Source organism: Balaenoptera musculus, chromosome 16 (genome assembly GCF_009873245.2).
Source record: "Balaenoptera musculus isolate JJ_BM4_2016_0621 chromosome 16, mBalMus1.pri.v3, whole genome shotgun sequence".
Classification (NCBI taxonomy): domain Eukaryota; kingdom Metazoa; phylum Chordata; class Mammalia; order Artiodactyla; family Balaenopteridae; genus Balaenoptera; species Balaenoptera musculus.
Window position 1 is genome coordinate 28892551 of NC_045800.1, and position 26981 is coordinate 28919531.

Consider the following 26981-nt stretch of genomic DNA (forward strand, 5'->3'; position numbering starts at 1 on the left):
CACACTGGAAGCAAAATGACTCGTTTATTGTCAGGAATTTGAGGGCAATATCTAGATGCCTGAATCTTGCAGCATGAGCCTCTTGTCCTCAAGTTAGAGAGATCAGAAGGCTGAGACCCACAGTCTGTCACTTACAGCAATGCCTTGTACAAATGCTCCCAGACGAGGGACTGGGGGGTGGGGGTGGGTGGTGGGTGCATGAAACCAGCTTGTACTACGCTCACCAAGCCACCCTCTGGTGTGGGCTACATCTTTCCAGAGGAATGAAAGCCTTCTTCTAATTCCCACAAGGCAGTGTATGGGCTATGACTGGCCCTAGAGATCACCTTCATCCTCCTCCTAGAAGCTCTACTGTCATCTTAATCCATCAATAAAGTCTTTAGAATATATCAGGATTCTTGGTTGTATAGTAAAAAGAAGGAAATTTCCTAAAATGTTAGGCTACCAAGGTTCTAGAGACATCAGTTCACTGCTATGCCTCCCTTTTGGTATTGAAAAACAAAAACAAAATGTAACATCTAATTACCCTTCAAGGTAATCACTATACTTTTCTTTTTTCAATAAATCTCTGTAAAGTGGAAAAGTCATTAATTTAGTCCCAAGAGCCGTCGTTTGGAGGCAGGTCCTGTCTATGTGATTCTAGGCATTGAAATGATCTAAGCCCTGCTTCTCTGTAAAATAGGGATAATGCAGTTACTTCCCAGGGCTAAGAATTGATAATGGATGTAAAAAATGTTTCATAACATTTCATAAATGAAGCATAATCTAAACATAAAATTAGTCAATTTTAAATTCTATTTTAAGGACTTCCCTGGTGGTCCAGTGGTTAAGACTTTGCCTTCCAATGCCCCGGGTGCGGGTTTGATCCCTGGTCAGGGAGCTAAGATCCCACATGCCTTGGGGCCAAAAAAAAAACAAAAACATAAAACAGAAGCAATATTGTAACAAATTCAATAAAGACTTTAAAAATGGTCCACATCAAACAAAATCTTTAAAAAAAAATTCTATTTTAGTAGTAATATATATTTGAATGAAGGTCTCATTAAGGGCTCTATTTTACACATTCCTTATGGATTGTAACAGTTGCAAAACCTGGAATATATCAATATTAAGAATCAAAGTAGTGGAAATGAATCATCACAATTGTAAAAGTGTACGTTCATAGAAATGTCTGAGACAGCCTGGTTAGTGACCTCATATCCTGCAAACCAGCAGAAATACAGTATCTCCAGAAGGAATAAGGGGATTAAAATTTTAATTTTGGAGAAGACAAATTCCAGTGTGAGGGTATCTGGGAGTTCAAAGAACTTGACCAGACTTCTGATCTAAAGACATTTGGATCACCTCTCTGGGTCTCTCGATGAGTCAACATCTACTCAGGAAAGACAAAAGACACAACTGGAGCTTTAAGAGAGGAAAGCAAAGGATAAAATCAGGAACTGTAACAGAGAAATCACTATGATGGAACACTCCAGTGGTGGATGAAAAAGAGGAAGAAAAGGCAACCGACTGACATTCTGACCTATAAAAAGTATCATCTCCTAATGTATGAATTTTCTCCTTAGGCTTGTAGTCACTATTTTCATTTCTTTTTATTTATTTTTTAAATTGAGATATACTTGACTCTACTTTCATTTCTTAAGGGAAAAAAATGAGAATTCACCTTGGTGTCTAGGACAGAGGGAAATAAAGTTGCTCTGAGAAAGTTAAACATTAAAAGCAACGTGTCAGAGGGAAGATGGACAAAATCATCTTAAGGAAATGGAATAGCTCCCAAGTCTGCAGAACTTAGTAACCAGTGTGAAGGTATTTACAAATCCACAAAAGGAATCAGGCAGAGGAAGGGTTGGTCGTTACTCAAGACTGAGAAAAAGAAGTCGCTAGGCAAAAGTCAGTCCGGGGAGATGGAGTCGTGGTTCACAGAGCGTTCTAGTCTATGGCAAAATTGTGATTTGAGACGGACACACCAGGTCTTATGAGCCAAGTTTCATGTAGTATTTGGTTTAAATGTTGGTGATTTTAAGAGTCTGCCCTTGGCCAGCTTCTTTTCTGACTTTACATTCTGTCCCAAGGTGTTGTCACCTTGTGGAGAGAGGAAGGAAGAGAGGGATGGTACGCAAGCCTTCAAAGCTGAAAGGCAGATCCCAGGCAGAGAACAGCTTGCCGGCTTTTCCCTGGAGTGCACCTCACCCCACACACACAGACGCTCTATGCCTGTATACACACTTTTCATTTTAATCTCCAAAGAAATACCTAAAGAAGGCTGTACATTTAGCCAAAATCCAGTGTTGAGGTCAGTTATCATTTCCATCAAATTTTCCTCAATCTTGGAAGAAATGCTCACGTTTACAAAGGGGATTTTCTTTGGTGATGCCTGGCATATTCCACTTACCTTCTTATATACAGAAGCCATGATGGTGGTCCGTACTTTCATGCCCAGCATAAAGCACAGTTTAAAGTAATACTGAAGGCAGACAGACTGGATGAGGGCCACGGCGAAGAAGAGGATTGAATAGAGATACCCAGTCCACAGATATATATCACGGTCATTTGCAAAGGAGATCAGCAATCTGCCAGAGCAAAACCAAGTAAGTGGTGCCCATCAAGCCTCTGAGGGCTCTTCACCCTCCTTGCGCACAGCCAGCTATGCTATCCCACCCTGTAGGTAACAAAAGTGACCAGAATTATTCAATGCTCTTGGAAGACTGAGCTCCACAGCCATGCCAGCACTCTTGCCTTTTTTGGAGATGAGCAGCAAGGGCTAAGGGTTGACGACCCATGACCGTGAGACGGGATAATGTGTGCTCTACAAAGCTGCCACTGCAATGCTTTCTCTGACGCTCTCTTTCCCTACCCTCTGGTAAAAGAGGCTGTTATGTAGCAAGTTGATTTATTCCTGGAAAGGAACTAGGACATGTATCCAGCGTGAGCTAGAAGGGTTTCCCCTGGAGGATAGTTCATTCCATAGATCCTGGCAGACTGAAGTCCTATCATGACTAACCCGAACCTCCCACTGAATGCCTGACTGTGGAGCAACGAGGTTACAAAGACTATGTACAAGCCTCTCCTGGGGTATGAGGCCCACCTTTTGGACATGACTCAGCTCACAGCAGTTCTGTTTAAGAAGAAAGCACCCCTAAGATGCATCTGGCTTCCTATGAGGAGAAGGACGTGGAAAAGAGGGAGGCTAAAGGATCTAAATGATTTTTCAGATCATTTTAGATCTTGAAAAATGCCTTGTGCTTTTCATGACCACAATGCTGTAAGGTTGAAGAAAATTATGAGCATTAAAAAAAAATGGAAACTTAGTAATAGGCTCCTGGCTGCATATACAAGGGGCAAAAAGCAGAGTGGCAGAGGAGGCCCTGAAAGGACAACCCAGGGCCTGGTCACTCACTTCAGCAGCTGAGGATTCAGAAACATGAGGATGTCGTACACCAGCTTCAGCAGGAACGATTTCAGGAGGATGACGTAGAAAGTTTTGAAGAGGGCTTTCACCAACCAGGACTTGGGAAAGTCTTTTGTGGTCTCAGACTTCTTTTTATTCTTCTTAGTTTCTTCCTGGGTACAAAACCAAACAACATCAGTGCTTGCAGAGCTGCGTGGTGTAAGACTTTGTCTTTACTGAACAGTTCCCGAGTGTTAGCCCTTGAGCCCTGCTGCCTTCTTTCTACAGGTTTCGGTCTTCTCTCCACTGCCTGGTCCCATTCACCCTTTTAGCTGCTATCACTGTTCCCCTCTCCCCCTCCTAACTGATACTTCGGATCTATTTTGGATTAGGAAAACAGGCAACAAACCTGGTGAGAATACCATGTAAAAACAAAGAACAGCCTCTGACTGGGGGACTGTGGGGCATCGTGGGAAGGAAGGGCATGGGCATGATTATATACATCTATATCTATATCTATATATATTTCAGATGCTTAAAAGCCTTTTCATTCCCTTCTTGCTCATGGTTACTGTGGGATGTTATGGGTTGAATAGAATCCCCCCAAAAGTTATGTTGAAGTCCTAACCCCCAGTGCCTTAGAACGTGCCCTTGTTTGGAAATAGGGCCTTTGCAGATGTAATCAAGTTAAGATGAGGTCATTAGAGTGTGTCATGGAATGGGTCCTACTCCAATATGACTGGTGTCCTTGTAAGAAGAGACACAGACATGGGGGAAGAGGCCACATGATGACAGAGGCAGAGAGTGGAGTGAAAACATCCACAAGCCAAGGAACACCAAGGACTGCCCAGAAGGCGGAAGAGGCAAGGAAGGTTTCTTCCCTACAGGTTTTAGAGGGAGCATGGCCCTGCCGATGCTTTGATTTCAGACTTCTGGCCTCCTGAGCTGTGAGACAATATATTTCTGTTGTTTTAAGCCACGTGGTTCATGGTGCTTTGTTTCAGCAACCCCGGGAATCTACTACATGGGATATCACCACCCACTCACCCGCCTCTTCCTTTTCCTGTCTCAGGAGTCCCACTAGGCCCCCAATTCCAGCTTCTCAGCCTCAGTGACATCCTCTTGTAATTTCTCTCACTGAGGTCCCATCTGATCGGTCTCTTGCCTCAACAACTGCCTCAACCTGCTTCCCAGCTTCCACTTTTGCCTCCCAACCATCCGTTCTCCTGGCAGCTGCTTCAGTGGGCTTTCAAAAATGTAAATCTGATTGCATTACTCCTCTGCTCAAAACTTTCCACCGGCTTTCCATCAGACTTAAAATAAAATCCAGACTCCTCACCATGGCCCATGAGGGTCTACACCACTTAATCCCTGCCCCTTTTCCCGAGCTCACCTCACCCCTCACTCGTTCAGCCTCTCTCTCCATACTCCCGCATCCTCTCTCTCTTCTCCAAACAAGCCAACCATGTTCCCCTCTCAGCTTCCCCCTCCTGCCCCCTCTAAGTGGAATACGCTTCCTTCTGATGGGCTCTTTTCATCGCTTGGATCTTGGCCCAAATGTCATCTCCTCTGAGAAGCCTCTCCTGTTAACTCTGTCTAAGGAAGCACTTCACCCCAGATACATTAACATGTTTTCTTAATAGCACTTACTACTCTGAAAGAGTAATGTATGTATCGGTTTATTATTTAATTTCCAGCTCGCTAAAGGTGAGGATTCTTTCAGGCTGATCCTTATACCTGTGCCCAGAATGGTCTCTGACACACAGTGGTACTCAATAAATATTTTCAAGTGAATAAAAAAATAAATTAGCTGCTAATGCTAAATCCCACTGACGTGCAGATTCTAGTAATGCTAAGGTATTCTTTTATTTTTCTATTTTAAAAAACATTTTATTGTGGAAAATTTCAAATACACCCCAAAGGAGAGAGATCAGTACTATATTATACTCCCATGTATCCATCACTAAGGTACTATTAGTATTGTGAATATTACTAATAATATAAAATGCACTGTAAAGTATAAAGTGCTGTCAAAATGTAAGGACAGAGTCACCAGGACACTGGTGTCCTCTTGCCTAAGACATATAGCACATTCGAACAGACACTCAGGGGAAAGTTACCAGGACAAGGACATCTTGGCTTTGACTCTGGTTCTTGTCCAAACCATGCAGCCTGGCTCCAGGGTTCCGCTGGGTGTTCTTCTGCTGCCGTTTCTGGAATGCCTGCCTGGCCTTCTGCAGCTCTCCTGCCATGTACTTTTCAAACCTGCTGACTAGTGTCTTTGTTTTAGTCTCTTCGTCAATATCCCAGACATCTTCGAGCGTCAGAGGTTTCTTGAAGCCTTTCAAAACAACGCTGGAACAAGAGTGACCCATAGGCTGAGGCCCTGCAGGTGGGGCCAGAGGCTGTCTCCTCACCGCCTGTCAAAACCATCCAGTCCCAGGATGCAGGGACGGAAGAATGGGGCTTCTCCCTCGCTCTACTACCCCAGCTCCTAGCTCTTGGAACTTGAAAGAGGAGTGGGGAGAGCAGAAAAGGGAGTGGGTGGGGGTGATGGAAGGTGGGAGAAAACAAGAGAAGGGGAAGGAGTCCTACCGAATTGACAGCCAAAAGCGCGTCACCTCCCCCAATCCTGTTCCTTCCTTCTCAAACACTGGCTGCCTCTCTGCTGCCCTGGCATCTCCTTGAGGAGCCTCCACGATGCCCTCAAGGAACTGAGCAGACCTGGAGGCTGCCTCTAATACTCTCTCTCTCTAGATCAGGGCTCCTCAACCTGGGATTTGAGAACATGGATGGAAAATAAATTACATCTTTATTTTTATTAGCTTCTAACTGAAATTTAGCCTTTCCTTCTAATATGAATGTAGTCAACCCACCACAGTTCTAAAACAGAGTACTTGTGCCTTTGTTACCAGGTAGCAAAAGTCACAGGTGTTTTCATGGCTCATTTAACACTCATCACTGCTTTGAAACTATTAAACCCAGCCAGCATTAGGTCTTGATATTTAATGCATTAATAAAGAAGCACATGTATTACTATATCACAAATTTGGTAACTACATTTCAGTATATTTGTTTCCCTTTATAATCCCGTGTCTTTTATTGTACACATTTAAAACATCATCTGAGAAGGGATTCATGGGTGTTACCAGGCTGCCAAAGGGGTCCATGGAACTACAAAGGCCAAGGATGGCTGCTCCAGGTCCTCTGGGAGCCCAGAACAGCTATTTCATCCCTTACCCAAGTCTGTGCCACACTCCTTGCCCCCAAATTTCCCTTTTCCTGTCCTACTGCCTCCTTTTCCTTCTATCCTTTTTTTTGCATGGAACTCCTCAGGCTACCAAGAGCAAATCCCCCTCCTTCCTCTCCTCAGCTTCCCCATCTGCCCAGTGAAGGGACTGCAGTAAACTGATCTGTATGTTTTAACAGTCTCTGACTCTAAGTAGAGGAGAAATGGAAGCCATGGCAGGCACTTTTAAAATTAAGATTTCCATCACTTTCAGGAGAGTGAGGAGGGAGGGATATAGACAAGCCACACTCCAGGTATTTCCTACCTGTCATACCAACTAAACGTGATGCTACTCAGAAATGAAGCTGTGGTTGAAGGATGCTGCAAGACACACAAAAAATCAGACAGTAAATCAATGAGAAACAGGAATTCCATGGAACTCGAAAATCAGAAGCTGAGTTTTCTAAATATGATGTTGTGCTAGAAACTAGATATGACACTGAAGTAGGCTGGTCAACGTGTTTGTTTGGAGACCCTAAGGTCACCAGTAGAATGATAAGCAGACTTTTTGGCATAGATGTATGAATTAACTGTCTATGCTGAAGCTTGGTGGGTCAACATAAAAGTCAGTGTTTCCAAATTCTAGTCACTTTGTTTCCTTACATCACAAAATGGACTATACTACTATATTCTGGGCTTGTGGGACCTCCATGAGACCTTGACATCTCAAAGTTACATCTGTCAAGATACCATCCAATTAAATAATATATGAAGTGGTCATATTTAGAGTCTCACTTTTGATGAGTCGTTTTTTTCTGAAAACGCTGAAAGGATCAGGATCAGGATCTGGAATGCATAGCAGATGAAGAACACGCAGGAGTAGGCCAGATTAGAATTGCTGCCCTATGCGGGGGGAGGGGACAAAGAAAATGAGCCTTTTATCTGAATTAAGTCTAAACAGCCCCTATGTATCAATGCTTGTGATTAAAGTCTGTTATCAAATCCCCTAAATACAATCCTACCCTGCAACTCAATTTACCTTATGTCATTTACTCCAACTTAGAAGTTGCCCCGCGGTACCTCCTCATATCACCATCTCTTGCCTCCTTACCCTTAAGAGTGTCCGGATCAGAGTCTGAAACTGGAAAGTGCCACAGAGTATTGAGAGAATCCAGAATAGGGACAGGAACCAGGAGTCCTTCTGTATACACCATCGCCTGCTGTGCTGGATCAGCAAAACCAGGATCTAGAGAAAAATTCACATCATGTTTTGAAAAATATTGTCACTAACACCAAGGGCAAGAGGCAAGAAGGATGTCAGAGAACAGGGGAAGACACGGGGGCTGAAGGGGGAGACTGTTGTAACTAATCTGATGCCAAATAGTACATTTCCTCCCTGATACCATCCGACTTTTTCTTTCAGGACCCCAGTGCTCTCTCTGGAACTCCCTTCCCTCTCCCATCTCTATTCACCACACTTGGGCAGGGAGTCAGACAAGAACGCAAAAGGTCACCACCTGCATCTACATAGAATAACTTTGGGAGCCAGAAAAATCTTTCTAAGGCCCAAGAAAATAATTTCAGGCACTACAGTAATCAGGTTGGGGAGGCAGATTCTGCTGAATAGGTGCAAGGTGTCTGTATCACAATATTTTCTAATAATATTAGACTAAGCAATTAGCAACAGCAAAAAACTTTGCCTCGCATTATTCACTTAGTTATAATTAAATGTTGTTTTCCCAGACCCAGTGCTGTGCTAGTAAACTGGCATTCTGAAAACAAAGCCATGATTTGTGGCATGTGTGAATTTCCATGGTATAAATACTCCCACCGTGGTGGATTTCAATCTCCGACATGATGTCACCAAACGCAGGGCCGGGAAGAGAGGCAGAGTCAGCTCTGTGAGCTGGCTCCAGCGCACTGCTGCCTAGACTCTTCTCTGTTTTATAACAACGGTGACAAAACGACGTCCTTACAGGGGCCAAGCAGAGCATGTTACTGAGTGAAGTGAGGGTGGAGGACGGTACTGAGCACATACCTGGTCTAATGCAACCAACTGCTACTCAGTCCTAGCTGACCGCTGCCCTGTGGGAATGTCGGCCCAAAGTTGCCAGGCATTCTGATTTTTCAAGAAAGTTTAGGAATCAAAATAATTATGTTGTATCTTCCTCTTTCAAAATGATGGTAACAGGAATTCCCTGGCGGTCCAGTGGTTAGGACTTGGCACTTTCACTGCTGGGGGCCTGGGTTCGATCCCTGGTTGGGGAACTAGGATCCCACAAGCCGCTTGACGCAGCCAAAAATAAAAAATAAATAAATAAAATAAAATAATGGTAACGAATTCAATTGTTTTTTTAAACACTGTACAGCTCTCCCTCCCCCCACAAAAAACCCTGCCTGTAGGAGACACGTAAGTTTCTGTCATCAAATTTACACAAACAAGTCTAGACTCAGTGATCCATTGATTAGAGTCACCAATCAATTTAAAAATAATGTTTACAGCATGTAGAAAATTCTTTTACATCAAGAAACTTGGATTTCATCTGTGATCCTTAGATGGCAAGATATGAGGGCATAAGGTACACATGTTAATCATTAAAGCTAATACTTACCCTAGGAAGAAGGCATAATAAAGTAGTGTTTAAAAGCAAATGAAAAGCTAAAATTGGTTTCACCCTATTACAACCAAGCTTTGCTTCATCATAGGTCCCTTGAAAAAGATAGATGAAATTGGACTTTATTTCATTCCACAAGAGCAAATTTCAGCTGGATGGCTATGAGTAGAGAGAAGATAAAGAGGATAGAAGTGATGATGGGCCTTACCCATGTGCCCAGGTAGAGGCTTGGATTGATATATCTAATGGCAGGGACTGTGGCTTGTCCAGTGTCTTCTGTGAGTGCAAGGGCCAGATCTATGGCTGCCAGAATAAGAAGAAACCCAACAAGCACCTGAGAAGGCAAAAAAAACACTGTTAGGAAGGTATCATTTAGAATAGAATGGTTCCCAGTAATGGATGGTAAAAATGGTAGGTAGCGCAAGATATGGAAGCAACCTAAGTGTCCATCAACAGATGAATGGATAAAGATGATGGGATACACACACACACACACACATACGCACAATGGAATACTCCTCAGCCATAATAAAGAATGAAATTTTGCCATTTGCAGCAACATGGATAGACCTGGAGGGCATTATGCTTAGTGAAATAAGTCAGAGAAGGACATATACTGTATGATATCACTTATATGTGGAATCTAAAAAATGTAACAAACTAGAGAATTTATATTTATATTATATTCTTTTTGTTATCAAAAAAGCAGCAGACTCACAGAGAACAGACTGGTTGGTTACCAGTGGGGAAAGGGAAGAGGGGAGGGGCAATATAAGGGTAGGGGATTAAGAGGTACAAACTATTAAGCATAAAATAAGCTACAAGGATATATTGTACAACATGGGGAATATAGCTAATATTTTATAATAACTATAAATGAAGTATTACCTTTAAAATTGTGAATCACTATATTGTACATCTGTAACTTATATAACATTGTACATCAACTATACTTCAATAAAAATGGTAGGCAATGATTCAGATAACACACTCAATTATGGAATCAATGGATATATATAATTCAAGTAATGGAATAAAGTTCAAAGTATGCTAAGTGTTGTTAAGGGATGTTGATTGTCACGGTTTTAAAATACGTCCACAAATTCTCCAATACTCCTCCCTTCAAAAGATAGCTTAGTTCCCCTTCCCTTGAGTATGGGCTGAACTCTGACTCACTTGTAATAAATAGAATATGGCAGAAGAGACAGTGTGAGACTTCCAAGATTAGGTCAGAGAAAACAATATGGCTTCCTCTTTGTTCTCTCTCTCAGATGACTCACAGCAAGGGAAACTTCCAGCCTCATCGTGAGGACACCCAAGTAGCTCTATGGAGAGGTCCACTTGGTAAGGAACTGAGACCTCCTGCCAAAAGCCATGTGGGTGTGTCAATTTAGAAGCAGATCTTCTAGCCCCAATCAAGCCTTCAGGTGACCTTAGGCAGAGCCTGCATATTAATAACAGCAACCTCATGACAGACCCTGAAGTCAGGTAAGCTGCTTCCAAATCTCTGACCCATGGAAACTGAGATTTAAAAAAACAAAAAGTTTATTTTTAAGCCGCTAAGTTTTGGAGTAATTTGTTACATAGCAATAGATAACTAATAAAATAGATTTAAAGGGGGAATTCCTCCAACCCAATTGGTATGGCACTATTCCCTTTCCTTGGTCATTACTCCCAGCCTTCTCCCCATATCAACTTTGAAGTTAATGACTGCAACTCTGTGACCCTAAGATGACTCCAAGTCTGTCAAATATTTGTACTATGAGCTCATAAGACATGATACACATCTTGTTGTTCTAAAGGACTACCCGCCCACCCATCAGGAGGGAGAATTATTACTTCCACTGAGGAGGTCCACTAGTACCTTATCCGTCAAGATGAAGATCTTTAGTACCAGCTCCCCTACCCTCACCCCTCCCTGCTCCCATCCATCTATGCCTACTCATTCCATAAGCCTCACTCATCCAGAATGGCTCAGGCAGAGATATTGGGCCCTTTATAATGAAAACCAGTGAAGAAAGCACCTTTAACTAATAGGATAAGTGCTATTATTTAGCAAAGAATTCTTAGGAATCAATCCCATTATTGCTAAAATAAAGGCTCTTTAGGATGATTAAAAGAAAAAATTAGGAAAATCTCTCAGAACAGAGGGGAAAAGAGAAAAAGAAATTCTAAAAAGTTGAGAAGGAGGATCAATTCAGCGAGTCTAACATCTATCTAACAAGAAGTTCTAGAGATATGGAATTTTAAAATTAGAGGAAAGGAAAGAAAAGAATAATATAAAAATTTCTCAGAGATAAGAAAGACATGGGTCTTTAGGTTAAAAGTATAGAACCCACTGAATGAAAAAAGACCCCTGTAGACACTCTTATGAAATTTCAGGACATCAAGAATAAAGAGGATAAAGCTTCTAGAGAGGATAACAAGGAATGAGAAGAATTCTAACTTGGTAGCACAGGATTTGGGGGAACAACATAGCAACATCTTCAAACTTAAAAAAAAATTTTTTTTGAACCTAGCATTCCATAGTCAGATCAACATTTTCAGAAAGCAAGAACCTAGAGACTTTATTTACTATTGCTCTTTCTGAAAATTTTATTGGGGGCACTAAATCTCTTGTTTTACACAAAGGGGCATCGAGATGAGGATATAATGTACAGCATGGTGACTATAGTTTAGAACTTTCAAATATACAATACAGTACTGTTAAGAAAGTAGATATGGAGGACTTCCCTGGTGGCACAAGGTTAAGAATCCACTTGCCAATACAGGGGACACGGGTTTGAGCCCTGGTCCGCGAATATCCCACATGCCGCGGAGCAACTAAGCCCACGCACCACAACTACTGAAGCCTGCATGCCTAGAGCCTGTGCTCTGCAACAAGAGAAGCCACCACAATGAGAAGCCCACACACCGCAACAAAGAGCAGCCCCCACTCGCCGCAACTAGAGAAAGCCTGCCTGCAGCAACGAAGACCCAATGTAGCCAAAAATAAAAATAAATAAAATAAATAAATTTATAAAAAAAAAAGAAAGTAGATATCGAAAGTTCTCATTACAAGAAAAGAATTATGTAACTATGTATGGTGATGAATGTTAACTAGACTTATTGTAGTGATCATTTCAAATTCTTATGCTGTACAGCTGAAACTAATATAATGTTATATGTCAATTATGCCTCAGTTTTAAAAAAGACTATAAACTGAAAAAAAAAAAATCTCATTTGATCTCCAGAACTTATCTTCTAACTGCAAGTTTGTCATGCACTTGTGATTATAGTCAAAATACTGTATCACATACTTCAAAGTTGCTAAGAGACTAGATCTTAAATGTTCTCACACACACACAAAAAAGATAATTATGTGACATGATAGAAGTGTTAGCTAACAGTATGGTGGCAATCATATTGCAATATATAAACATATCTAATCAACACACTGTACACCTTCAACTTATACAACGTTATATATGAATTAAGGAAGAAGAAAGGAAGAACTAGAGCCTAAAATTGATGGCAAAAAAAAAAAAAAAAGGAGGGGGAGGGGAGTTCTCTGACGATCCAGTGGTTAGAATTCAGGGCTTTCACTGTCGTGGCCTCAGGTACAAACCCTGGTCTCAATCCCTGGTTGGGAAACTAAGGTACTGCAAGCTGTGTGGTACGGCCAAATAAATAAAATTAAATTAAATTGATGGCAGATTATTTTTAGGTATAAAGGTAACCTACAGAAGAACAGAACATACTCACACAAAATTAAAAGACTGAGAGAAAGAGGAAGAGAGAAAAAGGAAGCTAGGGAGTTGGGTCAATGAGCTAAATTCTTTGTGTTTCATAGAGGACAGAAATAGATATTTTTTGAAGTTGATGGATCAAGAAATACAGGTATAAACACATTATTTGCAGATATGGAGGTACCCATCAAAATAATTTTAAATGGCGGTCTCTGGAGAACAGGACTAGAAGGTAGAGGGGTGAGAACGAGTCTTTTTCTTTTCATTTTGTTTTTTTGTTTGTTTCTTTAGTTTTTTAAAGAGAGTAAAAGGAAACATCTCAAAATGTTAACAGGAGTATGTCAGAGTGATACAATTATCAATGATTTCCTATTTCCCTAGAGTCGACAAACTTTCTACAATAATCAAATAAACTTTCTACAATAATGCATTCTTTTTATAATCAGAAACATACATAGGCTTTTCTTAATCACACTCAGGGAAATATTGTGGTTGTTTAATAATTACCAAGTCCGTAAATAATCTTTGCCCTTGATCTCTGAATCACTGAAGGAGTTTCAAGTGCACATGGAGTTTACTGAACTCAACTTCCTAAAGAGACACAATATCATTGGTATTAAAAAAGAAAGTACGGGGACTTCGCTGGTGGTGCAGTGGTTAAGAATCCACCTTCCAATGCAGGGGATGCGGGTTCGATTCCTGGTCGGGGAACTAAGATGCCAGGTGCTGAGGAGCAACTAAGCCCATGTGCCACAATTACTGAGCCCGCGATCCACAATTACAGAGCCTGCATGCCTCAACTACAGAGCCCACACACTCTGGAGCCCGTGGGCTACAACTAGAGAGAAGCCCGCATGCCACAATGAAAAATCCTGCGTGCCGGGATTCCCTGGTGGCACAGTGGTTAAGAATCCGCCTGCCAATGCAGAAGACACGGGTTTGAGCCCTGGTCCAGGAGGATCCCACATGCCATGGAGCAATTAAGCCCGTGTGCCACAACTACTGAGCCTGCACTCTAGAGCCTGCGAGCCACAACTACTGAAGCCCACGCACCTAGAGCCCGAGCTCCGCAACAAGAGAAGCCACCACAATGAGAAGCCAGTGCACCGCAACGAAGAGTAGCCCCCGCTCACCGCAAACAGAGAAAGCCCGCACACAGCAAGGAAGACCCACTGCAGCCAAAAATAAAAAAAAGACCCCACATGCTGCAACTAAGGCCTGAGGCAGCCATAAATAAATAAATAAATAAATATTTAAAAAAAAAAAAAAAAGTAAGGAATTCCCCGGCAGTCCAAGGGCCCGGTGCTTTCACTGCCGAGGGCATGGCTTCAATCCCTGGTCCGGGAACTAAGATTCTGCAAATCATGCGGTGCAGCCAAAAAAAAAAAAGAAAAAAGAAAGTAAAGTGGTTTGGCCATATTTAATATCTTTCCACCTCTGCACAGTCCTCCTTTTCCCAGTGCTTTATGAAAGCACTCTGGTTGAACCTTCGACCCATTACAGAGGGTGTCTATTTCCATCACTTCCCTGGCAGACAAACGTCTAACTTCAGTTTCAATATTTTCAGGAACTACATCCCCCAGCAGACCATTCTACTATCAGACAGTTATTACTATAAGAAAGTTCTTCCACCTTTGTAATGGTCTTCACAACTGAACTTATTTAAAACCCTCTCAAAGAAAAGTCAACTGATAAAGCTGTCTCAAATTTAAGTTCTTAAACTTTGGTACAGCTGAAAATAATTTACTTATCTTTGATTTTTCTGTCTTTTTTAAGTTTATGTAAGAGTAAGGGATAAAAAGGGTAAATCATCCACAAAAAAATAAAAAAGGAAAGAAAGTTCTTCTGTATGTTTGGCTAAAGTCAGCTCCCCAGGAACAACCTACACTGACTTACCTTGATCTTGCTCTCTGAAACTTTTCAGAATAAGCTAGGCAGTCTTGTACGTTATACTTCTACAAATACTTGAAGATGATTCCCATGTCTCACTAGCTCAACAGTAAGTCCACTTTTGCTGCACATCTGACCTTAGCAGATCCACAACCTCCAGAACAATACTCCTCTTTTGTTACCCTGGGACTAAATATGAGCTCATTCATTCATTCATTTTTTAATTCAATTCATTCAATTACCTACTATGCACAGGGTCCTTCGGGTAAGGGTGCACCTTTAAACAAACTGGTAGAGTCTCGCACTAACTTAGTCAAGCAAATTGACTTAGTCCAGATGAGGTAAACACTGCACTAATGACCAAACAGCAATGACAGTTCAAGAGAATCAGAAAGGAACAAACAGCCCAAAGGCAGGTAGAACAGGAAGTGAAGAAATGAAGTCAAGTTGAGGAGTGATCCAAGAAGAAGGTTCTCAGAGAAGAAGTGAATTCTTACTTTCTGAGGAATTACACTTCTGTTTCAGAGGAGAAACCAATCGTTCTGAAATTTTTAAGAGGACGCTACTCTGTGCCTATCACTCTCAGGGAGGAGGACAAAAAAAAGTATAAATTATAAAAACGAAGCTCCTGAAACTATGAGCAAGGGTGAGTGGATTATTAGCTACAGGAAAAAAAAAAAGCTAATACATTTCTTTTTATCTACAGAGTTTTATCCATAGAGATTTGTATTTACAAAAGTTAAAAAAAACATGATCTATCCATACAATGGGATATTATGGATGAGCCTTAAACAACATGCATGAACCTTGAAAACCTTATGCTACGTAAAAGAAGCCAATAATAAAAGATCATGTATTATATGATTCCATTCGTATGAAATGTTTAGAATAGGGAAACTATAGCGACAAAGAGTATACTAGTGGTTGCTTAGGGCTAGGGGAGATGGGGAGATAGGGGTTGATAAAGGATTTCTTTTTGAGGGAAAAAAATGTTCTAAAATTGACTGTGGTGATGGTTACACATATGAAAATACTTTAAAAAAAAAGAATTGTATTTAAATGGGTGAAATTTTATGATATGTGAATTATTTCTCAATAAAATTGTTTATTAAAAGTTAATTAATAGCTATGATAAAAATGGGATACTGATTTACTCATTACCCAACCTTTTCTTGGAAGCTCCAGAAAATGATAGAAGCCCTCTAACTTGACTGACTAACCAAAAGCTCTGTCTCATCCCCAACGGTACTGAAGCATGCTGTTCAATGTTCAGTCTAACACACTCTTGACTCAATCCCTATTCCTAGAATGCATTTAATACCAACATTCAACAAATGCGTACCAAGTGGTAGGCCCTGTGCTGGGCACTCAGGTCAGCGAGGGAGACAATAGCCCTGCTCCAAGCTCTCGCAGACTCTTCTTCTATCCAGAGTAGGCAAAACACACCACCACCCCACCTCAGAGTGTCAATGCAAATCCAACTTCCTTTGGCCAAATTTCTTCCTTCCTTCTTTTCAGACTGCAGTAACCTGAGGTCATTGGCCTGTATGCTCATAGAACACCGAATCTAATTTGCCTCTCTAAAGCCCTGTTTAATAATCAGGACAGATAGAAAAACACCTAGTGAAAAGAAGCAGATGATAGATTTTAAGAGGTAGTTTTACAATCTCAGTTGAGGATCTTTTGGTTCTCACAAGACTTTCTCTGCATTAATCAGTGCAGCTGGCTGAGAGGCTCCTACCCTCATTCCTCCTGCAGCCCCTGTCCTTTCCATTATTTCCCTACTCAGGCATGTCACCGTGAGCACACACCCTTCCTCCCTCTACTTCGAGCGACCATCCAGACTCAGGGTTGACTTTGGAAAAATGGAAGCCCTATTTCAGATCCAAGCCTGGGGAGAAGAGCAATGTTTGGATTGGCTGAATGGTGCAGAGGACACATTAGATAGTTCATTTTTACCTCATGGTAGATGCCAACTGAATTATAGTCTCCTGATTAATTAGAACAGCTTAAAGATAGATAATCCAGTGTTTGCTTCTCAAATGCTGAAAAGACCATAACTATTCAACTGACTGATTACTCATCATTGGTGTTTCCAGAGTCCAATAGCCATAAGATTTAAGAGTCATTATTCTTATGCAAAAATCAAAGTAACTTAACTAAGAAGTATGGCAGGGGGCCAATGAGGCATGTGACAGGTGGAGACAGGGACATCCAGAGCATGGCTCTACCTGGAAAAGCTGGTTAAAGACAGGGAATAAGACACTTGAACCACCAAGAAAATGTCTCTATTGTGTACCACAAAATTAATTAGAAAATAGTGGGGTTCCCGTACCTGCTTAGCAAGGTAGAGTTTGGTTATAGAAGATTTCTTGGTCCTGGATCTATACACATAGAGAAGCTGCCAAGGGGCCAGGAGCCAAAGGAAGCCCAAGGGAATCCACACCAGAACAGTTTGCTCAAAACAAAGTGGCAGGTCCGCCTCCGGGCTATCCAGGAATGAGGAATTCTGGGGGACCAAAATGGAATGATTGTTGGATACATGCATTTTAAAAAAGAGAATACCAGCCCCCAGCCCACGCCCATCCCTACCCTTGCTTCCAAACAATTTTAACCCAGTTCTATATCCATATTTAGCCTGACCCTTTAACTAGCTGTATTTTCCTATCCAACTCCATTGATATAAATTCACCATTAAATGTCATTTAGTGACTTCTCTGACCAATCCACCCTCTAAAAACCTTTCTTTCTGTGATTCTAAGTGAATTTCTCCACCATCTATTATGATTTAATTTCACCACCACATTTGCCAAGTTGTGGGAAGGAGAGGGACCATTCCTCAACCCAACAGGGAGAACAGTCCTGGGATATAAAAACTTCTTATTCTAATTTTTTTTTTTTTCTTATTCTAATTTTTAGCATTGATTGAACTCACTGGCAGACACTCAAACCTAACCTGCAGGTAGCAGAATGCTTAGTCACATTTTGGCAATTAATCTCCTATAGCCCCAGGGGCTTAAGTTGGATCATGAAGAGGCACATTGGAGGGAAGGCTTATTCCCAGCAAGTTTTCTACTGGTCTTTGCATTCTGCAATAAATAGAAGTATCTTGTGAGGTGAAGGTGGGGCACCAGTTCTTACATCTGAGTCATGTGAGGGTAGATTATTCTCTTCTTACAAATATTTTTTGCTTTGTTCAGCTGTTTGCACAGCCTCTTTAAAGATTGAGGTGCCCTGACCAAGATGATCTGTCAGATGATTCTCAGAAAGAATTCTCTTGAGATAGCCTGGTGAGATCCTGGGGCATGTTAAGCCCTACCTTCCTGTGGTATACATGTCCTGGCCTCGAGGGCCTTGGGGTCCAGGTTCTTTCTAGGATGGGAAGTGCTGTCCACGTGCTCTGCTATCTCATTCCTGCTCTTCTCCTCTCCCCATAAAATTATTTAACTTTAGAATTCAGAAGAATTACCTAAGATAGTTAAACCAGTTTAACAAGCACTCCAGATGATTCTGATCCTAGGAGTCTGCAGACCACACTTCCTCAACATCCCTAAATTTCTATTCCACTAAACCATTTGGTACTGATGCTTGCTGTCTTGAATTCTCTGCTTTAATGGTTCAAAAATTGTTTCAGGGGCTTCCCTGGTGGTGCAGTGGTTGAGAATCTGCCTGCTAATGCAGGGGACACGGGTTCGAGCCCTGGTCTGGGAAGATCCCACATGCCGCAGAGGAACTAGGCCCGTGAGCCACAACTACTGAGCCTGCGCATCTGGAGCCTGTGCTCCGCAACAAGAGAGGCCACAATAGTGAGAGGCCCGCGCACCGCGATGAAGAGTGGCCCCCGCTCGCCGCAACTGGAGAAAGCCCTCGCACAGAAACGAAGACCCAACACAGCCAAAAATAATAAATAAATAAATAAATAATTTTTAAAAAAATTGTTTCAGTGCTCGGGATGCCCAAATTTGCATCCCTAGCCTCAACTTCTAGTCACATCACTAATTGCCAGTTCCTCTAGAACATATCAGTATTATTTCAACATCAACATTTCTCAGCAAGACTCAATCATAGACCTTCTCTTTGTCCTCATACTCCACAAACAACAATTCCCCCTCCTAACATTAATGAAATTGGAAGCTTTTCCCTTATTTCTCTTTAGAGAAGGCAATTTTGCAGCTACCTAGTCCGAGAAAAGAGTGTGGGATACAATAAACATATTTTAGAGCAGAAATATATTATCTCTCCCACATAGAATATCCTAGGGAGATATTATGACTTATCTTAAAAAAAAGAAAAAAGAAAAAAAAGAAAGAAACCCTGAACTTTAGACCAACTGCACATCTAACTTTTCTAGTTCTTATTAGTGGTCACTCTAGGCTAATCTACTACTTGTTCCGAGTTGAGAAGAGTCAACAGTGAGGACAAGTGTAATTTCTTACCCAAAAAGTAGAGTTGCAGAACTTCTTCAGCATAATTCCTAGATCACTTCTAGAATGAAGACTCTTGTATGACTGTGTTGTTCCTTATTTACTCTTTTCCTCAGAGAAGGTGGAAGGCAAGTAGCAATATGTTATCTCCCATTCTGATGTTCTGATGTTCCAAAGGCAGGTCTTCTGACCTTTCATCCCAACAATTTAATCGTTAACCTTGCTGAGACACATATTTACATTACCCCAGTGGATAGACATGTGACTGAAGAGCCCCAGGGACAGGTAGACACCAGTTCCCAAAGTACCAGAAGCCTCTGTAGATGGGTTCATACTTAAAAGGAACCACTGAAAGATGTCAGTAGAGCTGGCTGACAAATCAGGAGTGGGGGAGCCTTTCTTTCTCCTGAGGACACATGACTTAAACAGAGAAGCATCAATAAAGGGGCATGTACCCCTAAACGTGCCACTGCATTTCTGTCTTGAGGCCTTAGAGTTTACAGAAATGTGAAACATCCTACTTCTCTGCATTTTCAATTAAGAACATAGAACTTAAAACATGGTTAAGGGGGCTTCCCTGGTGGCGCAGTGGTTGAGAATCTGCCTGCCAATGCAGGGGACACGGGTTCGAGCCCTGGTCTGGGAAGATCCCACATGCCGCGGAGCAACTAGGCCCATGAGCCACAATTACTGAGGCTGCGCGTCTGGAGCCTGTGCTCCGCAACAAGAGAGGCCGCGATACTGAGAGGCCCGCGCACCGCGATGAGGGGTGGCCCCCGCTCGCCACAACTAGAGAAAGCCCTCGCACAGAAACGAAGACCCAACACAGCCATAAATAAAAATAAATTAAAACATGGTTAAAAATAGTGTAAACTTTGTTTGAAAAAGTCAGGTTATTAAGCAGCAAATCCAAATGTGAACCTACATATAATTTATGCATTTATGTAATAAGAAATCTCAGCTGTTAGGATTGTGGGTGATTTTATTTTCCTTTTTGCTTGTCTGTATTTACTGATGTTTCCATAATTATCAGGTATTATTTATGTAATAATATTTTTAAAGCAAATTTTTGTATTGTGGTTAAAAACGCATAATGTAAAATTTACCATCCTAACCATTTCTAAGTGTTTCTAAACTGAAACTCTATACCCATTAGATAACCACTCCCCATTACCCACTTCCCTTAATAAAGCATATGTTCTTTTAAAATTAGGGCACCCTAAAATAATAGCAGCCAGACATGCTTGCCAACATATTAAAGTGTAAACACCATCATTTGGAGGATCACGCAGAGTCATTTTGGTTGTCAACACAAAAAAAACCCACTTTGCTCTGTGGGTATATACAGACTACCTACAGAGATTAATTACAAGAGAGTAATGTATATTTTAATGTACACACACATACATGTATAATTTAAGGTATATTTTAATGCCTGGCCTAAGGTTAACTATACCTTGTTTACCTTAAATTCACAAATGATAAAAATATTTACCACTAGTACCAGTGGATATGTTCCTGATTATTAACATCTGAAAGATGTATACATTTTATTCAAACAGTCATTTAGTTATCTTCTGAGAAGATAACCATAAGACGGACTTCCAGGAGGAGACCTTCAAGATGGCGGAGGAGTAAGACATGGAGATCACCTTCCTCCCCACAAATACATCAGAAATACATCTACATGTGGAACAACTCCTACAGAACACCTACTGAACACTGGCAGAAGACCTCAGACTTCCCAAAAGGCAAGAAACTCCCCATGTACCTGGCCATGGGGCAGACAGGGCCTTCATGCTCTGGCCGGGTGTCAGGCCTGTGCCTCTGAGGGGGGAGAGCCAAGTTCAGGACATTGGTCCAGCAGAGTCCTCCCGGCTCCATGTAATATCAAATGGCGAAAGCTCTCCCAGAGATCTACATCTCAATGCTAAGACCCAGCTCCACTCAATGACCAGCAAGCTACAGTGCTGGACACCCTATGCCAAACAACCAGCAAGACAGGAACACAACTCCCCCCCATTAGCAGAGAGGCCGCCTAAAATCATAATAAGGTCACAAACACCCCAAAACACACCACCGGACACGGTCCTGCCCACCACAAAGACAAGATCCAGCCTCATCCACCAGAACACAGGCACCAGTCCCCTCCACCAGGAAGCCTACACAACCCACTGAACCAACCTTAGCCACTGGGGGCTGACACCAAAAACAACGGGAACTACAAACCTGCAGTCTGTGAAAAGAAGACCCCAAACACATAAGTGAAGCAAAATGAGAAGACAGAGAAACACACAGCAGATGAAGGAGCAAGGTACAAACCCACCAGACCAAACAAATGAAGAGGAAATAGGCAGTCTACCTGAAAAAAAATTCAGAAAAATGATAGCAAAGATGATTCAAAATCTTGGAAATAGAATGGAGAAAATAAACCTTTAACAAGGACCTAGAAGAACTAAACAGCGAACAAATGATGAACAACACAATAAATGAAATTTAAAATTCTCTAGAAGGAATCAATAGCAGAATAACTGAGGCAGAAGAACGGATAAGTGACTGGGAAGATAAAAAAGTGGAAATAACTACCACAGAGCAGAATAAATAAAAATGAATGAAAAGAATTGAGGACAGTCTCCAAGACCTCTGGGACAACATTAAACACACCAACATTTGAATTACAGGGGGTCCCAGAAGAAGAAGAGAAAAAGAAAGGGACTGAGAAAATATATGAAGAGATTATAGTTGAAAACTTCCCTAATACGGGAAAGGAAATAATCAAGTCCAGGAAGCTGAGAAAGTCCCATACAGGATAAATCCAAGGAGAAACATGCCAAGACACATATTAATCAAACTATCAAAAATTAAATACAAAAGAAATATTAAAAGCAGCAAGGGAAAAACAACAAATAACATACAAGGGAATCCTCATAAGGTTAACAGCTGATCTTTCAGCAGTAACTCTGCAAGCCAGAAGGGAGTAGAAGGACATATTTAAAGTGATGAAAGGGGAAAACCTACAACCAAGATTACTCTACCCAGAAAGGATCTCATTCAGATTTGATGGAGAAATTAAAACCTTTGTAGACAAGCAAAAGCTAACAATTCAGCACCATCAAACCAGCTCTACAACAAATGCTAAAGGAACTTCTCTAGGCAGGAAACACAAGAGAAGGAAAAGACCTATAATAACAAACTCATAACAGTTAAGAAAATAGTAATAGGCACATACATATCGATAACTACCTTAAATGTAAATGGATTAAATGCTCCAACCAAAGGACATAGACTGGCTGACTGGAAACAAAAACAAGACTCGTATATATGCTGTCTACAAAAGACCCACTTCAGACCTAGGGACACATACTGACTGAAAGTGAGGGGATGGAAAAAGATATTCCATGCAAATGCAAATCAAAAGAAAGCTGGAGTAGCAATTCTCATATCAGACAAAATAGACTTTAAAATAAAGACTATTACAGAAGACAAAGAAGGACACTGCGTAATGAACAAGGGGTCAATCCAAGAAGAAGATATAACAATTGTAAATATTTATGCACCCAACATAGGAGAACCTCAATACATAAGGCAAATGCTAACAGCCAAAAAAGGGGAAATTGACAGAAACACAATCATAGTAGGGGACTTTAACACCCCACTTTCACCAATGGACAGATGATCGAAAATGAAAATAAACAAGGAAACACAAGCTTTAAATGATACATTAAACAAGATGGACTTAATTAATATTTATAGGACTTTCCATCCAAAAACAATAGAATACACTTTCTTCTCAAGTGCTCATGGAACATTCTCCAGGTTAGATCACACCTTGGGTCACAAATCAAGCCTTGGTAAATTTAAGAAAATTGAAATTGTATCAAGTATCTTTTCCAACCACAATGCTATGAGACTAGATATCAATTACAGGAAAAGATCTGTAAAAAATACAAACACATGGAAGCTAAACAATACACTACTAAATAACCAAGAGATCACTGAATAAATCAAAGAGGAAATCAAAAAATACCTAGAAAAAATTGACAATGAAAACAAACACGACAACCCAAAACCTATGGGATGCAGCAAAAGCATTTTAAGAGGGAAGTTTATAGCAATACAATGCTACCTCAAGAAACAAGAAACATCTCAAATAAACAACCTAACCTTATACCTAAAGCAATTAGGGAAAGAAAAACAAAAAAACCCCAAAGTTAGCAGAGGAAGGAAATCATAAAGATCAGATTAGAAATAAATGAAAAAGAAATGAAGGAAATAATAGCAAAGATCAATAAAACTAAAAGCTGGTTCTTTGAGAAGATAAACAAAATTGATAAACCATTAGCCAGACTCATCAAGTAAAAAACAGAGAAGACTCAAATCAATAGAATCAGAAATGAAAAAGGAGAAGTAACAACTGACACTGCAGAAATACAAAAGATCATGAGAGATTACTACAAGCAACTCTATGCCAATACAATGGGCAACCTGGAAGAAATAGACAAATTCTTAGAAAAGCACAACCTTCTCAGACTGAACCAGGAAGAAATAGAAAATATGAACAGACCAATCACAAGCACTGAAATTGAGACTGGGATTAAAAATCTTCCAACATACAGAAGCCCAGGACCAGATGGTTTCACAGGTGAATTCTACCAAACATTTAGAGAAGAGCTAACACCTATCCTTCACAAACTCTTCCAAATTATAGCAGAGGGAAGAACACTCCCCAACTCATTCTACGAGGCCACCATCACCCTGATACCAAAACCAGACAAAGATGTCACAAAGAAAGAAAACTACAGGCCAATATCACTGATGAACATAGATGCAAAAATCCTCAACAAAATACTAGCAAACAGAATCCAACAGCACATTAAAAGGATCATACACCATGATCAAGTGGGATTTATTCCAGGAATGCAAGGATTCTTCAATATACACAAAATCAATGTGATAAACCATATTAACAAACTGAAGGAGAAAAACCATATGATCATCTCAATAGGTGCAGAAAAAAGCTTTCAACAAAATTCAACACCCATTTATGATAAAAAGCCTTCAGAAAGTAGGCATAAAGGGAACTTACCTCAACATAATACAGGCCATATATGACAAACCCACAGTGAACATCATTCTCAATGGTGAAAACCTGAAACCATTTCCTCTAAGATCAGGAACAAGACAAGGTTGTCCACTCTCAACACTATTATTCAACACAGTTTTGGAGCAATCAGAGAAGAAAAGAAATAAAAGGAATCCAAACCAGAAAAAAAGAAGTAAAGCTGTCACTGTTTGCAGATGACATGATACTATACATAAAGAATCCTAAAGATGCTACCAGAAAACTACTAGAGCTAATCAATGAATTTGGTAAAGTAGCAGGATACAAAATTAATGCACAGAAATCTCTTGCATTCCTATACACTAATGATGAAAAATCTGAAAGTGAAATTAAGAAACACTCCCATTTACCATTGCAAAAAAAAGAATAAAATACCTAGGAATAAACCTACTTAAGGAGACAAAAGACCTGCATGCAGAAAACTATAAGACACTGATGAAATAAATTAAAGATGATACAAACAGATGGAGAGATACCCCATGTCTTGGATTGGAAGAATCAACATTGTGAAAATGACTATACTACCCAAAGCAATTGACAGATTCAATGCAATCCCTATCATACTACCAATGGCATTTTTCACAGAGTTAGAACAAAAAATTTCACAGTTTGTATGGAAACACAAAAGACCCTGAATAGCCAAAGCAATCTTGAGAAAGAAAAACGGAGCTGGAGGAAATCAGGCTCCCGGACTTCAGACTATACTACAAAGCTACAGTAATCAAGACAGTATGGTACTGGCACAAAAACAGAAATATAGATCAATGGAACAGAACAGAAAACCCAGAGATAAACCCACGCACATATGGTCACCTTATTATTGATAAAGGAGACAAGAATATACAATGGAGAAAAGATAGCCTCCTCAATAAGTGCTGCTGGGAAAACTGGACAGCTACATGTAAAAGAATGAAATAAGAACACTTCCTAACACTATACACAAAAATAAACTCAAAATGGATTAAAGACCTAAATGTAATGCCAGACATTATAAAACTCTTAGAGGAAAACATAGGAAAAACACTCTATGACATAAATCACAGCAAGATCCTTTTTGACCCACCTCCTAGAGAAATGGAAATAAAAACAAAAATAAACAAATGACACTTAATTAAACTTAAAAGCTTTTGCACAACAAAGGAAACCATAAACAAGACGAAAAGACAACCCTCAGAATGGGAGAAAATATTTGCAAATGAAGCAACTGACAAAGGATTAATCTCCAAAACTTACAAGTAGCTCATGCAGGTCAATATCAAAAAAACAAACAACCCAATCCAAAAATGGGTAAAAGACCTAAATAGACATTTCTCCAAAGAAGATACACAGATTGCCAACAAACACATGAATGAATGCTCAACATCATTAATCATTAGAGAAATGCAAATCAAAATTGCAATGAGTTATCACCTCACACCAGTCAGAATGGCCATCATCAAAAAATCTACAAACAATAAATGCTGGAGAGGGTGTGGAGAAAAGGGAACACTCTTGCACTGTTGTTGGGAATGTCAATTGATACAGCCACTATGGAGAACAGTATGGAGGTTCCTTAAAAAACTAAAAATAGAACCACCGTATGACCCAGCAATCCCATTACTGGTCGTATACCCTGAGAACACCGTAATTCAAAAAGAATCATGTACCACAATATTCACTGCAGCCCTATTTACAATAGCCAGGACATGGAAGCAACCTAAGTGTCCATCAACAGATGAATGGATAAAGAAGATGTGGTACATATATACAATGGAATATTACTCAGCCATAAAAAGAAATGAAATTGAGTTATTTGTAGTGAGGTGGATGGACCTAGAGTCTGTCATACAGAGTGAAGTAAGTCAGAAAGAGAAAAACAAATACCGTATGCTAACACATATTTATGGACTCTAAAAAAAAAAAAAAAGGTCATGAAGAACCTAGGGGCAGGACAGGAATAAAGACACAGACGTAGAGAACGGACTTGAGGACACGGGTAGGGGGAAGGGAAAGCTGGGATGAAGTGAGAGTGGCATGGACTTATATATACTACCAAATGTAAAATAGATAGCTAGTGGGAAGCAGCCGCATAGCACAGGGAGATCAACTCGGTGCTTTCTGACCACCTAGAGGGGTGAGATAGGGAGGGTGAGAGGGAGACGCAAGAGGGAGGATATATGGGGATATATGCATAGCTGATTCACTTTGTTATAAAGCAGAAACTAACACACCATTGTAAAGCAATTATACTCCAATAAAGATGTTAAAAAAAAAAGAAAAGTAAAAGACTCAAAAAAAAAAAAAGATGGACTTCCATACTTTTCTGTATGTTTATAACAGCAGAAAATGATTTAGGCCTTGAAATGAGATCAGATGCAGGATCAGATAAAGGCATGACATTATTATAGTGGCTGTGGAACAGACCTCTGACCGTACAAACAGAAACAAGCTGGAAAGATAATATAATCATAGATTTTTAAAAATCCACCAATGAGGATACAAAGAAATCTAGATGAACCAAACGAGAGGTTGATTTGGCCCATGAGCCAAATTCATCTGACCCCTATTTTTGTCTGGTCTTGGAACTAAGATTGGTTTTTACATTT

General features: G+C 40.5%; 1 protein-coding gene across 1 annotated transcript in view; it reads right to left on the minus strand.

Annotated features, from left to right (window-relative positions):
• The window catches only part of ABCC2 (ATP binding cassette subfamily C member 2), a 64193-nt gene extending 44773 nt beyond the window's left edge, over positions 1-19420 (minus strand). Inside the window, 9 exon segments of the mRNA XM_036827854.1 lie at positions 2393-2570; positions 3398-3561; positions 5509-5743; positions 6943-6998; positions 7413-7520; positions 7729-7863; positions 9441-9566; positions 17186-17359; positions 19287-19420. Of these exon segments, the coding sequence (XP_036683749.1) occupies positions 2393-2570; positions 3398-3561; positions 5509-5743; positions 6943-6998; positions 7413-7520; positions 7729-7863; positions 9441-9566; positions 17186-17359; positions 19287-19319 (1209 nt within the window). The 5' untranslated portion in view covers positions 19320-19420.
• Between the last annotated feature and the right edge of the window lie 7561 nt (positions 19421-26981).